This window comes from Camelus dromedarius, chromosome 3 (assembly GCF_036321535.1).
Source record: "Camelus dromedarius isolate mCamDro1 chromosome 3, mCamDro1.pat, whole genome shotgun sequence".
Taxonomy (NCBI): Eukaryota; Metazoa; Chordata; class Mammalia; order Artiodactyla; family Camelidae; genus Camelus; species Camelus dromedarius.
The window spans coordinates 5376458-5395066 of record NC_087438.1 but is presented as its reverse complement, the minus strand read 5'-3'; the positions used below and the strand labels follow the sequence as shown (position 1 = coordinate 5395066).

General features: G+C 49.4%; 1 protein-coding gene across 2 annotated transcripts in view; it reads right to left on the bottom strand.

Annotated features, from left to right (window-relative positions):
• ADCY2 (adenylate cyclase 2) overlaps positions 1–18609 on the bottom strand; it is a 378996-nt gene that overhangs the window by 18303 nt on the left and 342084 nt on the right. Inside the window, exons 20-22 of one of the 2 annotated variants that reach the window (XM_064479397.1) lie at positions 14548–14706; positions 4254–4400; positions 2416–2523 (exon numbers count right to left, since the gene is read on the bottom strand). In XM_064479397.1, coding sequence (XP_064335467.1) covers positions 2416–2523; positions 4254–4400; positions 14548–14706 — 414 coding nt within the window. Of the gene's footprint in view, positions 1–2415; positions 2524–4253; positions 4401–13870; positions 14166–14547; positions 14707–18609 lie in introns of those variants that run through there. The other variant, XM_064479401.1, reaches the window with a different exon arrangement.

Here is an 18609-nt window from a genome sequence, read left to right as displayed (position 1 = left end):
GAGGCGGCCACCGGCTCTATGAGAGGCAACAGATGGAATGCAATCCGACTTGGATTTTGGAATTTGGAAGTGCTTCCTGACCTTTAAGAGTGGAATGTCTGACATCAGCATTGGTGAGGGTCAGGGATGAGGGCTATCCATCCAAAAACTGTGCAAAAAATTAGGGAAGGGTGAGAACAGGCCTGGAGACACTGGGTGAGGATCTAGGAGACCAGAGTCTTGTGGAGGCAGAGTCAGGATCAGGGAGACAGGCGGACACGGTAGACTGAAGGGATGATGGAGGATGGACCCCCCCACAGACCCCGAGTGCTGGGTGGGTCTCATGTGCTGGTGCCTCTGCGGATCCTCACCAAGGCTGTCGGGAGCTAAGGTCTGGAGGTGGGGTGACTGGGTCAGGTGCCTCAGGTGGCCCACAGGAGGGGAGATGAGCTGGAGAGGCCTCTGGGTCAGGGCTGGGATGAGGGCAAAGAGAGTGAGGCACTCGCCTCAGGTGCAGAATTTAAGGGGACACCCAAAAGCTCAAAATCATAAGAAAGAGTACCCTACCGCATGGTTAGAAAATCAACGTTAATGCAGAAGATTCCAGAATGAACTAAAATACTGAAATTTCAATAAAGACAAGGCTGTGAACTGAACTGTGCCCCCCTCGAATTCCTATCTTGAAGTCCTACCCACAAGGTCTCCCTCCCTCCCTCTCTCTCTCTCAAGCCAGGAAGAGCGCCCTCACCAGGAGCCCTGCCCGCAGGGCCTCGATCCGGGACCTCCAGCTCCGGAGCTCTGACAAAACCAATCTCTGTCGTTTAAGCTGTCCAACCTGCGGGGTTTAGTACGGCCCTGGGCCGACTCCTGAACCAGGTTCTGACAGGGCTGTGCTGAGCATCTGAGAGCCCATGGCAACAGAAGATACGTCCCTCCCTGTACACATAATTTTATGTTACTCTTTTAACGGATAATTTTTTCCAGATTATTTAAGGTGTTGAAAAGTATGTTTTCCTCTACTAAAGCCAGGAAAGTAAAAACAGAATTAGTTCTGCTTGGAGTCTAAATAAGATATTTGAAATTAAAATAATGTTGTGCATTTTAATACCTTTATTTTACAAATTCCCAGCAGTTTTTCAACACTTTAACATTCTGGCAATAAAAACCCAACCCTTAAAGATACACAACCCCACGTAAACAGGGGCGCCCGCTTAAGGGCGCTGCTTAGGGCCTGAGATGGGTTCTTCCCAGGTTTACCTTACTGCCTGTTTCTTCTCTTTATCCCTGAAGTAGTGCATTGAAAAATAATCATCGAGTCTGGGATAAACAGATACACACTACTATATATAAAACAGATAACGAGGACCTGCTGTAGAGCACAGGGAACTATATTCAATGTCTCGAAATAAACTATAATAGTAAAGAATCTGAAAATATATGTATGTATAAATGTATGTGTATGTTCAGCTGAATCGCTTTGCTGTACACCTGAAACTAACACTGTACATCAACTACACTTCAATAAAAAATAAAATTAAAAAAAAAGAAAAAATAATAATCTGGGAGCGAACGCCTGAGGAGAGGACATGGAATACATATTACCCTGTTCACTTGGGAAAATACCGGTGTTAACTGTGACGCGGATGTCTCCCGGCCCAGCCTCTGGCCCAGAATATTAAGAGGGAAGAGGACGGTCTCCTGACCTTCGTGGAGGGGCGGCCCTGTTGGAGCAAGCTGCTGCCCCGCCGTGGGCGGTGGGGGTGGGGGGCAAGCTGGGCACGTGGGGGCTGAGCTCGTCCTCCCTTTGGGGGACTCCACCTGCCTACAGCAAGCTGTGCTCTGGAAAGTTCTGTTCCTCTGTGCGGCGCCCACCGCCTCAGCCCCACGGGAGGCGAGCGGGTGCCGGGCAGGGAGCCCACCGTCCTGAGGGGAAAGGCACGTCTTGTTTGTTGACCCACGAGTTCCCAAGCATACACCCACCCACACACTCAGAAACAGAACACAACCTGACACAAAATCCTCAAAAGCCCTAGGTGATGCTCAATTTTCTCCAAATTTCCTTTTCAACCAAATTTCGAGGCGGTCAGCTTGTTTTCCGACCACACTGCTTTAAATCAGAAGACCAGGAGCCCCCCTGTAACGAGTCACCTTTATGTAAACAGCTCTAAGCGACTTTCCTGTGTATTTATCTGGTGTCGAGCAGCTATGGGATTGGCTGGTTTTTGCCACCTTGTCCGCCAGAGAAAGGAGTTCTGCGAACAGACCCTCGGAAGCCTTCCGGATTCTCATCTTTTCTCATGAGCCCTTAATCCCTGAGGCTGAGCTCGTGCCTGCGACACAGTTGGTGGGTCACTCGCTGCCTGCCTGACGGTTCTGGCTGTGGCTCGGGCGCCCTGTGTGCGGGGCCGGGGCTCAGGCGCGGGCCGCTGTCTGTACCTGGGCGTGCTCCTGGCTGGGCACGGCGCTCAGACCCGTCGCTGCCATGTACGTGCTGCCGATGGTCTTGATCTTCTCAACTCCGCTGAACTTCGGCTTGGACAGCAGCTGGGAAGCAACGACAATCATCTGGTTACTCCACCGGGTGCCGACCCAAGGCCACGCACGTTCTAGAGGCGTTCCCAAATTCCAGTTTCACAGTAGTGTGAACCTGACACGCCTATTCACCCTTCGACCTTGGGCTTCACTGGGAAAGAGCACTTCATGCACTTCACAAAGAGCGTGTCCTTGGAAGGAACTGCGGTACAATGATTTGCTTCTAATTCACATGAATTACCTTTCAGAATTTGCTACTGAAGGAAATAGGATAAATGATGATGTGGGTGATAATGACCACAAATAAATCTCCCCCTCTGTGTCTGAAAGGCCTAAATATAAAAGCAGGATTCAGTGAGTGGGGTCTTCCTTGCATGGTGATGGTAATGTACGCCCAACTGCAGTGCTGAGGACTGGCTTTCGCTCTCTGGAAACTGGGAGTGGAAGGAACAGAGATCTAGAGTGGCTTCCCCCACCAGCCCTCACCCTAATAACCTTTGTCCCAGTTTCTGGCATCAGTAACCAGCTTCCTACTGGGCTCCTCCCCATCCACTTCGTTAGGGGACGGAGAAAAGGTCAAAATAGAAGCCGTAGGGAAGAGAAAGACTGGGTGGGAGAACACATGAGGGAAACTCTGAAAGATTCTGTGTCTGCTCAGGAGAAGAATGGCATTAACAGAAGGCTGGGAGCATCTTCCTGACCCTTCCTTGGTACCTGGCTCTCAGAGGAGATTCTTTCCAGATCACACGTTAGAGAATCTAAGATAGGTGATAAAGCCCACTGTCACACGTCCCTGAGCCAGGCCAACCTGAACAAACACTGTCACTCACCCCCTGGTACTGGAGAACATTTATTCTACTGAGCGGCAGCTGGAGCAAACGTGCCACCGTTTTCCACTATGAACGGGGCATACGAGTGGAAATGTCTAGTGTCATTACTTCACCAAGAGCCTTGAGTTAACCTCATGGCGACAGCAGCAGTGAGAAATGCACAGGTCCCACAAGACATTTAGAAGGTTGGCCTGAAACCATCATATGATGCAGTTTCATCACTGTATTTCAAAGTTCCACGAATCACGATGAAGCTATGTTCACGGATGTCAATTTTCCTATATTTGCACAATATTGTTAAGAATGGTGTGGTAGCAACATCCTCAAAACCAGAGAGAGGTCTGTTTGTTCTTACTAGAACACGAAATGCGCTGTTGCCTTTGTAGGCAGAAAATTGAACACTGAGAAATGACATCTATTTCAGAATCTAAAACATTCATTTTGTCCCTTCTAAAATACATTTCACCCCATGCCTATTGGTTTTCAATAATAAAGGATGCCACCCACGCCCCCTTTAGGTTGATATCTGACAGACATGCCAATAATCTACTGTGATAAATATATTCATTATCTTTTTACATATAAAGAGATGAGCGAGTATTTTCCTTGGACTTCAAGCCTTTCAAGAAAATCCATGTGCACACTGGGTAGATATTTATTGACCGGATGCTGGTAGTTGTTCCTAGCACTCATGCTAGCTTTAAAAATAGTATGTGTTTGCCTCACCCCAACGACTCAGTGACCTGAACACAGCAAAAAGCTTTAATGCCCAACACCAGAGATTAGGCCAAAAGGCAAGTTTAAGATATTCCAAGATACTGGGCTAACTTCAGGCTTGCCAGCCCACAGGAATGCCAGCGTGTGGGCCTGGGGCTTCCCCCCGCCCATCAAGGGTAACTCTGAAGTACCTACATCATCAAAGTCAGCGATGATCTCGTTGAGGAGCCGGAGACATTCCAAGCCCTCCTTGTTCACGTCTGACTCCGTATAGAACTCTTTGAAATCCGGAATAGAGGCGAACATGACGCAGACGCAGTCGTAGGACTGGTGGTATAACTCCTGCCGGGGGGAGAGGAGAGCTGAGCACCAGGAAACTTTTCAACACACAGGCTCTTCATCCAAGAGTTTCCTTAACTTAGGGCTGGTAAAGGAGTCAGCCAGGGCCCAGTCCCCCGGCCCCACCGCAGTCCCAGGCCATTCTAGACACCGGCCACTGATCACAGGTCAAGGCTTCCAGCGAGCGGGGTGCGGGCTCAGAACCCACACCCTGCACTCCCCGTTTCCACCTGTTAGTAGGAGGCGCCCCTGCACGTAAACCTCTCTGCTTCCCTCCCTCAGACAATCACAGGAGACCAAAGGCTCCTGGCTTCAGCAAATGACATCCCAACTACTGTACTGAAGTGACTCTTTATGGCTACAGCTTTTGGAGTGAAGGCTTCATGAATTTTCCTTCTTAGTGTCTGCTGAAAGGAGCGGCTAAAACCCACCAAGTTCTTTTTTTTTAAATTGAAGTATAGTTGATTTAACAATGTGGTGTTAATTTCTGGTGTAGATCACACTGATTATTTATATACATGTGTATATATATATATATATATATTCCTTTTCATATTCTTTCCCGTTATAGGCCATTACAAGGCATTGAATATAGTTCCCTGTGCTGTACAGTAGAACCTCGTTTCTCCACTTTATATCTAGTAGTTAGTATCTACAAATCCTAAACTCCCAAGGTATCCCTTCCCACTTTCCTGGTAACCAAAAGTCTGTTTTCTACATCTGTGAGTCTGTCTCTGTTTGGTAAATAAGTTCATTTGTGTCCTCTTTTTTCTTTTTTGATTCCACATATAAGTGGTACATAGCACTTTTCTTTCTCTTTCTGGCTTACAGAAATTTCTGGCTGCACATGGCATTCTTTTACTTTTGCATGGCTGAGTAGTATTCCATTGTAAATACACCACTACTTCCTTATGCAGCCATCTGTCGATGGACACTTAGGTTGTTTCCATGTCTTGGCTGTTGTAAACACTGCTGCCATGAGCACTGGGGTGCAAGTATCCTTCTGAATCAGAGCTTCCTCTGGATGTAAGACCTAGTGAAATTCCTCAGACTACTTACCCACATCGTATTAGACACCAATAATAATGCTCAGGATATCCTTTTGTTTTTAAAAAGAAAGAGGCACACGGCTCTTCGTCCATAGGCATGAGTAAAATTACAGTGTCCATAACTGAAATGGTGTTTCCATGATTTTCCCAACATACAGTGAAACCTTCAAGTTCAGTGGAGATTTCAGAAAGGAAGGGTGGCCATGTGGGCGTGGGGGTCTGCTCTCCCATGGGTGCTGGCTCCTTGGGGCCCTCGCATGGTCTGACATGGGTGGAGTGGCCAGGTGCCAATGTGGGTGCCAGACACCTGGGAAAGGCCCCCCCCTACCAGGAAAGGGGGGACAGTTCTGCTAAACAGGATGGCGACCTCTGAGTGGACGAAAGAACGCTAGTGACTGGCGCTTCCTGTGTGCTGGGCAGAGTGAGGGCATCCACCCTGCGTGAATGTGACCCGTGTGCTCTGCTCTCCAGGGCACTGAGAAGAATCCCTTGGCAGGGAGCGAGCACTGCACTGCACTCCAAGCACCACACTCCGAGGTGCGATGCCCTCTCAGAAGAACCATCCTTCCTCCACTGAGGTCTCAACACACAGCGACCCATGGCAGGTCACGACTACTTCCTGGAAAAGCTAGACTCATCTTCCTCCTGTTCTCAGGGCCAGCCAGCCTGTGACGCCTTCTGCCTCTGCCTCTGCCTCACTGTCGGTATAAGACACATGAGCAATACAATCAAGGTCTTCCTTTTCTACGCTGCTGTCAGCGTGGGTGAGCTGGCTCTCTGTGCAGACCTGCACTTCCTCTCTCTGAAACATTGTTTTTGTGAATGCTCATCTCCTGTGAAAACAGCTGGTGGCACGTGTCATTGCCAAGTTTAGGTTCCAGTGACACTGGCTAAGCCAGGGTGGCAGCGCAACAGGGGAGACAGAAAATCCTAGAAGCCTGTTCTAGTTAAAAATGCCAGTTTCACAGGAGTAGCATGAATGCCAGTGACTTCCCTATTCTTAATGAAAAGAAGGCAAGGATATATATATGCTGTTCCCTGCATTTCCCCAGTGTCTGCTGACGTCAGCCGGAGGGACCCTCTGGGGAACGGTGATGATGTCCAGAACACACACGAAAATCACCAGCCCTGCGTGAGTGCCCGCTGCATGGCAGGATGTGCACGCTTCCCAGCACTCTCCAAGCACTAACTTGCCCCTGACGGCAAGCCTTTCCTTTTATTCTCAATCTGCAGACAGGGAAACTACGCACAGAGCAGTCGCGTTACTCGCCCAAGGTCGCAGTTATCCCATCTGACTGCAGAGTTCACTTTCACAGATGCTGCACTTGACAGAGCACCCTGCATCTCCTAGATGAGCAGAGATGTGCTGCCTGGATTTAGGGCAACGGGGGCCTAGATTCACTTGCAGGTCATGTCACTTTGCCCTTCTCCTTTCCCCTGGGGTCGTCAAGAATGTCTGGAGATGAGATAATGAAACGCAAGACTGAACTGGCAGTTTGGACACGCGGGCTGGTTTTAACCACCTGGGGTTCAAGTCCAGTCAAACATCTTCAGGTTGACACTCTCGCATTGTCCTCTGAACTCCTGCCCCAGAACACCTAGGTTGTTGACACTGAAAGGGGTCTGATGCATCATCTCTTTCCATGATCTTCAAATAAGAATGCCTGGGAGAGTCACCAGTGGGGCTTTCAAGGAAATGCGACCCAGGCCTCCCCAGTGACCAGCTGAACCCTGCCCCTGGTGTGAGCTCCAAGCCTGGGCAGCTTTTTGAGATGCTCCATGGGTTATCCTGCTGTGCAGCCTTCATTAAGAACCACAGGACAAACGAGGAAATGGAAGTTCAGGGGAGTTAGAAGACACACCAAGTCTCCTGTTGGCTGAGGGGCCAGGACTAACCTCTGGAGTCCTGGTCTGGCACTCTGCAGGCTCCAAGCGCTGCTGGGGGCTCGGACTGCAGGCTGCAAACCCTCAGAGAAACACCAAGGGTGAGTGGGGATCTCTGAGCCCCTGGTCCCTGGCTCTGGTATTCCACAAGACTGCACTTGAGAATCAGGGGAACCTCACAAATAGGAAGCTTTACAAATTCATTAGAGCCAATGAAACCTGCAGGGCTTAGAGCCCTACCCTAAATAAACTCATGTGAGGTTCCCTCAGGTCTTCGGGTTGGGCTTGGGGCCAGAGAGGACCACAAGCTGATTGGTTGATGACCTGAGCTTCTTTTCTACTTCTAGAGGATCTGAGGGTGGGGGCAGGGCAGGTGGGAAGCCTTTGAGGAGAGTTTGGAATTCAGGGTCTAGCACAGGTGACCTTCATCCAGTGCACAGGTGACTCTCATCCAGCACACAGCTGCCAGGAAGCATTGATGAGCTTTGGAACTGGAAGGAAGCTTAGACGGCATTCAACATTCACTCACATGTAACCATTCTGTCCAAAGAGCTCAAGTAATGGAAGAACAATCACTAAGCAACTGCATTTCTGTGCCCACTGTCCTTTTCAGTTTATTGAGTGGGACTAGTTTTTCCCCAACTCTGGATGAAAACTTGGAACACCGTCATGACACTTCTTGTTCTTCATGGGTAATATGAGTCCCCTCGTCAATAATTTAAGTGTCTAGTCCAACAAGAAGTCAAAAATCAGATCCCGACTGAATGTCTGGCCCTCGACCTCCCCAGCGTGGGCCTGCGGTGGGGGGGGGGGTGTCTGCAGGGTGGGAGGGGCAGGGTTGGCTTCTACTCTCTCTCCTCCTCATGCTTCCACCCTGACCCTCCCCAGCTCATTGGCCAGGTTTTCCAAAGCACCCAGGGGTGGAGAACAGAGGAAGAAGGAAGTGTCTGTTGGAGGAGGGAAGTGTCCCATTAACTGCATCATGTTCCCTGGGAACCTAACTCTGGTGAACAATTTCCTGGGTGACTGAAGACTCCTTGTCATTCCCCCCATCCCAGGATTTCTGGCTGAGGTTCCCCTGATGTGGACGATGCACTCCCCGCCTACTCGTGACCTCTCTCTCTGCCCCCAGCTCTCTGGTTAGTCTTCTAGCTTCTCTGCTGTGGCCCATTCACCTCTCCAAGCAGCTTTGCAAAACAGTATTTAAAATGACCCCATGCCAACTCTCTCTCTCTTGCTCAATCCCTGGGAACATTCGGTGTGCTTTGCCCTCTAAAACCCTCACAGTCCCATTACATCCCCTCCTGCAGCCCCCAACTCTCTTGTCCTGGACCTTCAATCAGCCCCCACCCCCTGCATCTCCCACCTGTCAGGAGCTGCCTGTCATCTGTGTCCCCCAGATGGAGCTGATTCCCTAGGACTACACAGGGATCCAAGGTGCAAGGTACACATCCCAAGCTAAGCAGGTCTGGTCCATTTACGAGGTCAGAGGTGAAGGGGTGACTCCCCACAGTCCTGCTAGATGCAGGCTACCTCTCACTACATTCTGTCCAAAATCCACCTTCCAGCCTCTACTCTCCTGGCTCTCGTGTCTCTGAGAGCGAAGGGCTGAGACTTGCACAGTGCTTGCATCTGTAAATTCTGCACGCTGTTGTGCGCCACCTTGGGAATACGAGACCTACTGTCTCTTGGGGTCACAGGCTGACCCACAAAGCCCCACCCCCCACCACGAGCAACTGCCGCGTGCCAGGCTTCACACCAGGTGTCAGGGACACAGAGGACAATTCAAGCCCTGCCTTAAAGAGCTTACACTTTAGCTGGAGAGAGAGACCAGATAAGAGAACAGGAGAACAAAGTGTGATGAGCGCTGCTGACTCCAGCCGTGGAGATGTCTGCTCTGTGTGCCCTAGGAAACTGCCAGAACCACCGCCAGTGCTCAGGGCTCCAAACTCCAGGGCCAGCGCTTTCTCTTGCTGACTCAGGCCATAGTGAGGAGGCGTTCCCACCTGTCATACTGCCCCCAGGTGGCCTGGGTGCTAACTGCTGGGCACCCCATCCCCAGTTGTCAGCCAATGCCTAGTTTATTCAGGGGAGTCAGATAATTAGAAAGCATTAAAGCATCTCTTAAGACCCATGGTGCTCTAGCCTGGCTCTATAAGGAATGGGTTAAGGGACCCACCTGGGTGCTGGGGGTGGGAGGGTTCGCTGGGAAGGGGAACTGTTTTGGACTTCCCCCGGACCCCAGTGACATCTGCGTCTTGTTCTGATCAAGCCTCAGCTCTCCCGGAATGAGGCTGCCTGGCTCCAAATCACACACAATCCTTTCCCCTGGGGACTCAGCCAAAGGACCAGTGGTGACACAACACAGTCTTTTCAACAAGTGATGAGAGCTAGCTTGGATGTATGCTCAAGGGGCCTCTCAGACACATTTCTGCCAGGACACAGCAGTCCTGGGAGCAGGCTTTGTAAAACAGCAGGCGCCATCTGGGCGCACAGAGCTCTGGCCCCGGGGCGGGAATGACCTGTGGGCCTGGACCTGGCCAGGATGCTCAGCCGCTGATGGAGAAGCTTGAGAAAGTTTTGAGTAAAACAAATGCCCTGGGGCAGGAAGAAAGGCACCTGCAAACAGCAGCAGCTCTCTGCCCACAGGCCCGGAACACAGGCGTAGGGAACACCTTTAAATCAAAATAAATATCTTTCTGGAATTATTGCGATCAAATCATTCTTCCCTTCCTACTTCTGAAGGGAAATGAGTTTCCTCTGTATGTGCCTGCAGAGGGCAAGGGAATCAAGAGGACACACCAGAAGGCTCTTTGTTAAAGGTGGGTCCTGCCTGAGGTCATGTGTCACGTTTCCAAGGAGTGTTCCAGAAAACCACAGAACGTTCACCTTTACTGGGGGACTGAAAGCTGAGACCCTGTCTACCACATGCTCTAAAAATAACCCTGGTCTGGTCTCTACATTCAGAAGTGGTGAGAACTCAGCCTGCCCCACGGACAAGGAGCTGAGGCGGTGGGTGCTGGCGGGTGCAGATACGGGGCAAAGTGATTATGTCCTTGGCTGTCCACTCTGCTCAGGCCCTGAAATCTGGTGGGAAGATGTCTTCCTTGACAGCTACTGACAAATTCCAGGGCGCAGTGATTCTCAAGTTTTGCGGAAGTCTGGGACACTTGTTCAAACGATAACTAAAACTGAGTGTTTACCGCATGCCAGGAACTCACTGCTCTTAAGACTTTGAGTGAATTACTGCTTTTAAAATTGTTACAGCCTTTGTGAGGATGGGGCCTGAGGTCCCACCGCTAGGAAGTGCTGGGCCTGGGACAAAAGCTTTACTCTCAGCTGCCAAGAGGGGCCCAGCAGGTGAGGAAGGCCGGCGAGGGCCCAGGAAGGGCACTTTCATGGGTGCCTCAGGCATCCCTTTATTGGCGAAGCCCCACCCCTAGGTGTAAGGACCTCTGTTGTCCCCAGCATCGGTTGTACTCTGCCACACCCAGTTTGGGTCTGGACTCCTCCAGGAATGGTCCCACTCCAGGGACTGCACGTTCAACAGTAAGTAGAACTTCCCCTCCAGGAAGCCTTAGGGGGGTGGGGTAGGGGGAGGAGAGAGAGTTGGGCACATCTATTTGGCTCTGACGCTGCGGGAGAGACCTCAGCACCTTTTAGCTTCAGGAGGCAAAACCTTCAGCCTGCCTGGCCTGGGATCACTGGGTCAGGGAAGAGGGTTCTTCTGCCCAGGGACCAAGCCCACCGTGGACAGGAAGGGGCGACCGAGACAGAAATTAGGCAGCCAGCCCGTCGGGAAGCCAGAGGGATGGGACAGGAGTTTGCTATGCACTCAAAGGAGTCTCTTTATAATAACCTTGTCATAAGTATTTTGGGGAAAATAAAAACCAAAGCAGAAATAAAACCCTCCCTTCTGAGACTCACGGTGGGAGCTCTCAGACCCTTGAGGCAGGGGGCTAGTGACTCTCCCCCTAGGCCCTCTGTGATGGGCTCTCTGCTGCAGCCAGGACTTCCCCACGAGGATCGGAGCGACAGCATCTCCTTCAGGACCTGCGTGCTCTTCAGCGCCTGGAGGGCAACGCTGCCCTGCTGAGCACGCAGGGCCTTGGGGCAGACAGCGGTGCTGCCCCATCATTTTTCAATCCCCAACATTTGCAGTGGCTGCTTGAGTAGCTCCCCACTTCCCAACTCCCAAATATTTCACCCGACCAACAAAAACTGGCAGTAAAATATGGCAAGTCACAGCTCAGGGGAGCTCTGTGTCGTCTGCAGCCCACGGCTGTGCAGAATGAAGACATCACTTGAAGGAGGGTCTCACGGGTCTGATGCCTCCAGTGGAAGGATCAGCATGTGTCGCTCTCCCCTCCCGAGCGATGTCAGGGCAGCAGCTAGAGAATGCAAACCTAAAGCTGCCCAGGGAGTCGAGGGACCCTGAGCAAGACCGGAGACCCCTAGTGTGCTGTTAGGGAACCTGGAGCTGTTTGAGGCAATAAGAGTATGAAAATCTTTGAAACTGAGCCCCTGTCCATTTTTCTGCAGAGCAGCAGGCTGCCTGGGTCAGGGGTGTGTTTCCTGAATGAAGGAACAAGCCATCTTCACGAGCCACAGCTGGGAGCCCGGTGAATGGTGCTGATGTCTGCGGCGGGAGTCAGTTTAGTGACTAAAGTCAGGGTCACGTGCACACACAGGCGTGATGTGGTCATGCACCAGGCCCCCAAGGAATTCGCCTCTTTTATCTGACAAATGAGGCAACAGAGTACAGAGCTGGTTTCATCAAAATGTGCTGATTCCTACTCTGTCCCAGAAAAGTTCCCCAACTGCCTGAGCGAGCAGCGAGGTGGAGCCTGGTCCAGGCTGCAAACCCGCTGCGCAGCCCTGCCCCCACTCTGTAGCCATCTGGGTGGTGGCGGGAGCCCACTGGGTGGTGGAGGCTGTAGGAGATGCTGTGCTTGTGTTTTAATTATTAAAATAGCATCACTGATGAGGGAACTTGGAAGGAATGGTCACCTCCGCCTTGGGGCACCCAAGAGTTGTGTTAGTGGCATAAAGGTCACTGGCCTGGTGCACAGTAGGGCCACTCAGTAAGCGGATGAGTCCTGGGTGCTTTGGGGCTAAGCTCCCTGCCAAGTGTGTCCCACCCACGTGGACCTAAGACTCTGGGTCCCGCCCTGTCAAATGCCTGCCTCTGCTGGAGCGACACTTGGTGTGACAGCACCATGTCAATGTCCCACACTCCACCTAAGAATTGCACAAAGAAAGGCACAGTTCTCCTCTGATGGAGGTGGAGGTGGGGCTCATGCCGGGACGCAGCGGCCCCAGTTTCCACGGCAGAAAATGCTGGGATGAGGATTCGCACCCATGCTGTCCACCTCTAGGTTTTACTTTCCATCCTACCTGCCTTTCCGTATGATTTCCCAGGGGGCAACAGTGTTCAGATGCCTGCTTAGAGTAAGTCAAGCAAAAAGGAAAGAACAGAGAGAAACAGAGATTTCCCTGGTCTGGCGAAGGGAGATGTCAGGAGTGGGCAGGGGAGGCTGGCAAGTCCTGAATGGCTGAACGCAGGGCCTTTCAAGGTCTCGAACAAGATGCTTTCTCGGCATCTGGACAGAAGCAGCCCCTCGCAGCCTGGAATGGTCTTTTCCTCCTCCTCCCCAATCTCCCTAGTTTCCAGCACCTTCTTTTCAGGTTCGGAAGTCACCTGCTCACGGTGGGGGCCCTTCTGGACTCCTGCACTTACACAGCCAGAGCCTTTGGAGAAGACAGGATTCCTGCCCTCTCCTGGGGATGTGGCCTTCTTGTCCTGTTCATCTCGTATCCAGGTCCACACCAGCCTGACCACAGGGCAGGGGCAGCATTAGGCACCTGGTGAACTTACAAACCGAACTGACAGCTAGACATATAGACACAGAGAAGCTCTTATTTTGCTAATGAAAACAGATGGCTCCTTCCTAATAGATGCAGTGACTTCTTCATCTGGGACCAGCAGGTAAGTTGCTGAATAAGGTACAGAACGCAGAAAACCCCAGGAAAAGAAACAGGGAAGTGAACAGGCCACAGACAGACCGGCTGGGGCCCCTGGACTGGCTCCCAGGGAGACCAGAGTGATAATGTCCAGCCCCTCACAGTTCACCTGGCACTTTCTACTAATGCCAACTTTACAGAAAAATGCCTAATGCCAACTGCTACAGAAAAATACTGTTGCAAGCCTTCTCGCTCGAGGCTGCTTTGTACATCAGAGTAATCAAGGTTAAGCGTATCTATTAATGAGTTCTGGGTCCCTCATGCACTTGCCATCCTCAGTGAACATTTCCTGAGAACACAGGCTGCACCTCACCCACCTCTGAAACTCCACAGTACCAAACACAGGTCTTTCACTCAAGGGATGTTCAAAGACGCGTTTCTTAAATGAACACAGTCGCACTGTAGATACATCTGCTGACTCTTGTAATTTAGTAACATTAAAGAAAACTCTTGACATTTCATAAGCCATTTCAACATCGAATCGACATGCTAAACTTTCCAACTCTAGTTAAATATCCATTCTTTCAGATGCTCTGTGAAATTCCCATTTCCATCCATTCATTTGATATGCTCTCGTGTGGCTAGCTCCTAAATTCTGTCCCTCTCTGTCTCTGAAGTTCTAAGACCCTTAAAAGGCTCTCAGGGAGGTGGTGAGCAGTGAAACGGTGGGGGTGGGGATGCATGGTGTCATTCTGCCTCTTTGGCTTCGATGGCCTGCTGCTAAGGAGCCGTCTTCTCACACCAGGTAGAGGGCGGTGGCCAATTTGGGAACATATCTGGAACCCCAGTGCCTCAAATGCCGCATTCGGAACTTTACATGATGGGGAAGAAAAACTAGGAAGAGTCAATCAGCTTCATGGTTAGAGGTTCAGAGGCCCTTCTAACTCGCATTTTCTTCTGATGTCTATGCGGCCAATCAATGTCCTCCTGCAGACGGACCCATTCAGGCCGATGTTGGACATTTTTAACATCGAGGTGTTTAAAGTGCCACAGGCCTCTGGGTCACTGCCAGCAGCCTCCGCCCCACCCAGCCCACGCCCTTCCCTGGTCACAGCCCCTCCCCACCGACCCCAGGCCCTCCCCGGCCCCGCCTCTCCACTTGCCCCGCCCCTCTGCCAGCCCCGCCTCTCCCTTCCACTGGCCCCGCCCCCCTTGTCGGCCCCGCCCCTCCCCACCCACTGCGCCTCTCTGACCTCATTCTTCAGGCTCCGGGCCAGGAAGTGCTCAGCCACGTGCGCAGGGAGCACATTCTCCAGCAGCACGCGGTTCAAGTTCTCCATGGTTTCTATCTCCTCCCGCTCTTTTTTGAACTTGTTCTTCCATAAGAAGTCTAACCTACAGTAATATTCATTCTGTTACAAGAGGACACAGAGGTAAAGAAACAATAGGCATCTTGTCCTGCCAGAGAGTGGAGGTTTTAAAGAGTAAATAAAAAGAATGAAATAAAACCTAAAAAAGAACCCCCCCAAACAGAATTGTCACCCTCCCTGCCAAGCCCTCTGTTCCCCCCAGATCTCTCTCATTCACCCTGTAACATGGATTTGCAAAATGCAAATTAGAGAAAGAACCAGCCTCAGAAACAGAGAAAATAGCTATCCTGGAAGCTTGAAAGCAAAAACGACAGGAAAACTTCTTACATAGTTATGTTAATAAGTGGTGGCTTGAATTAATTTTTGAAAAGAGGCGTGATAGAATATAAATAATGAATAAATGAAAAATAGAAAGCACATTAGCAGAGAGAGTGCATTGTTTCATGATTTGCATTTAAAAATAATAGTGTCATTTGTGGCACTTTGCCTTTAATATCTGAAAATCAGTTTTCCACTACCACAAATTATATAATTAAGTCTTCATTGAAAAGTATGTTTTTTCATTTGGGATTGCATTATACTGAGAGAATGACATTATATTTAGACAACAGTTCATTTTGGTATCATTTAATTAAGATGGTGCCTGCTAGTAAAAATGTATGTGTTCAAGCTTTATGATGTATTAAAATTCAGTGTTTAAAAAAACTAGCTGTTATTAACATTGGAGAAATAGAAAGGCCCATTTACCATCACAGGGTCTCTTTGGTTTGGCATCATTCTGTGCCTGCTATGATGTATGTAATTTAATATAATGAAATTGCCTTGAATGAATCTTCCTGTAACAGAAGGGGTGAATAGAGAGGGTGTATTTCAGAACAGATAGTAAGTTATTGACAAATAAATGCAAAGAAGAACTAAATGCAGGGAGTTTGTTTGATTGGTTTGATGAGTTATACCAATGACAGCGCAAAACAAAGCAAAACACACATAAATGGCTTTGCATGCACTGATGGCCATTAAAAAAAATTCACATTGCGAAACCTGAAAAAACAATTATCATTCCCTGATTAGGTTTGATTCAAACTACGTATGATATACTCAAAAATTACTCCTGTTACTCTGAAAGGCATTTATTTTTAGCTCATATAACAAGACATTTTTTAAAAAAATTACAAAAGAGTTATTTTTAAAGTCTGCCTATATTAAAATTTTGCATTAATGCCACATTTTCCACATTCTGTATTTATGGAAATCATGCTATGCTCTTACTAGAAAAGGCCTCTCACTTGGATAATAGATTATTTATTTGGATTTTTTTTTTGGATAAATCAAAGTGGTGTGGCTGGTTAAACTAAAATGACAGAAGCAATCTATGGTGAGGCACTGAGAAGACACAGGTATGCACTGAAGATCAGACAAAAATGAAACATGTGATGAAACCAAGGAGCCCGCTAAGGCAGGCAACAAGCCGAATTCGTGTAGTGTAAGTCTGAAAGCTTTCCATAAGCCATGCTGAGTGGCTGAGGTCTCCCAAGTGCACCATCCCCTGCAAGCGTCCTGCAAGTCTCCTACCGAAGGAATCAGAGCACTTTGGGACCAGCCACATTGGACTGAATGGGACACTCCGCCAGATCTTCACCTCTTATCTCTCCAGCCAGTGCAGTCTGCTGTAGAGCCCTCTCCTTGATGTACAGCTACCTCAGAAACTCACGTGGAGTCCCCCGAAGGAAGACAAATGTTTATCCCAAACCAGCTGTAGTGGATTTAATCATGTCCCCAAAAGATAGTTTGAAGTTCCAACCCCCAGTAGCAGATGTAATTAACTCAAGGATCTCAGGATGGGATCATCCTGGATCTAGGGTGGGCTGTAATTCTGACGACGGTGTCCTTGTAAGAGAAAGGAGAGGAGGGTCTGACCCAGACCCAGGGGAGGCTGTGTGAAGAGATCCAGGGAAAGGCGCTGCCTCTGTGACCGTGACTCAGAGCAAGAAAGAGCTCAAGAGGAGAGCTTTAAGGACTTTCTTTTTGTTATTTTTTGTTGTTGCTGTTTTTTTTTAGGGGGGGAAGTAGTTAGGTTTACTTGTTTTATTTATTTTTAGAGGAGGTACCAGGGATTGAACCCAGGACCCTGTGTATGCTAAGCATGTGCTCTACCACTTGAGCTATGCCCTCTCCCCTGAGAGCTTCAAGGACTCTGTGCCACTTCTACTCAAACAGCCACCCTGCTTCGTGACCCCTGGACCTCAAATCTCCCCCATCTCTCAGATTCTGTGTGCCGCTGCTCTCCCAATTCCCAGGGGCCCATGTCCCACTCAGGGATGCTGAATTTGCTCTTCATCAGCTGTGGCTTGATGGGTAAAGAGTAAGAAGAGTCTGGAAGAGGCATCCAGACCACATCTGGGACCCTGACGACCCTCACTGCTGTGTTTCACATCCCAGCACAGCCCTGTCTAGTTCTGAGGAACTGAGCTTACATCTTTCTGCGTGGACAGAAGTGGTCCCCGGGCCAGGGTGCAGGCAGCATGTGATTCTGCTTTCTCTTGGATTCTCAACTCTTGCACACAATGACCTTGGCTTCACTCTCAGGCCACTCGACTGCCTGGTTCCGTATCCTGAGTGAGCCCACCTGGGACGCAGACCCTCGACAGCCGTGTGCTGCCCTTTGAACTTGGGTGAAATGTAGGGGATCTTTCTTTTTCAAGAGGCCCTTGAGTTGGCATTTCTACAGAAACTAGATTTCACTGCAGAGCGTGGTAGTCTAGGATATGTGTTACATTTTCATTAAGGCTTCTTAAATATTTAGAGCAATATTTAGCACAGTAATTTTCTCCAACAGCAAGGACACTGCCATCATTTCAGAAAGGACACTCATGGGGCAGGGGAGCCTTTAGGGCAAATGATAATGAAAATCAGTTGCAAAATGTCTGTGCAATTCTTTAAATTGTTTTTTTCCCCTTAGGGGGGTGGTAATTAGGTTTACTTATTTAGTTTTAATTTTTTTTTTCTTAATGGAGGTACTGGGGATTGAACCCAGGACCTTGTGCATGCTAGGCATGCACTCTACCACTGAGCTGTACCCACCCCCTTTAAAACAGATTCAGAAAATAAAATAACTCTAAGGCCATGAATTCTTTTGAAACTTGAAAACCTTACTTCAAGTATTAGCTGTTTGTCTGTAATACAGTCATGTTTCCAGAAGGGTGTCCAGAAGCACTAAATCACAGACTTCACAGTTCTTGTTGTCCCAGAAGACTTGGGACCTTAGAACCGTTCACTTAATGATTCTGGACCGATGGTCAGCCTCCTGGCTCCTCTCAGTATGTCCTCGGTGGGTGCTGGTTAAAGGACTGTGAACATGATTACTCCTGCAGGGAGTCATAACTCTAGGTCTCAAGATGGACATATTACTTATCATCACATTAGTGATGAAAAAGGAATGGCTCCCTGTAAGGCTGGAATCAACACTATTGTGTTAAACTGATGCCCGATCGTAATATTGCATCATAATATTGCATGCTTTTGATTATTTACCTTAAATCAATGAGAGAGCAACTGATCAGTGAGCAGCCATGGGATTCAACAACATTTGTGTAGTGGCATGCCCTGTGTGTTACCTCGTGATCAATAACAAAGTTGGGAGAATTCAGTTTGATTCTAGGTAATTACAGTGTATTACTGTGAAGCATCCTAGTGATGATGCTGGCAGGAGAGACCACAGCGTAAAGCAGTAGACCCCGCAGAGGGACGGCCATGCTGTCCCGAGGAATGATCCTCTAGGTGACATCCTGCAAGGAAGCCCAGTTCCTTCACATCACATTGTCGGGTTTCCAGAGGGAGGATGTGCCCTTTCTCTACGAGTGAATGCAGAAAGCTGACCAACAGTAGAGAAAGCCAGGTAGCCAGAGCAACAAAGGAAACCAAGAGAAAAGAACAGGACATGGTCTA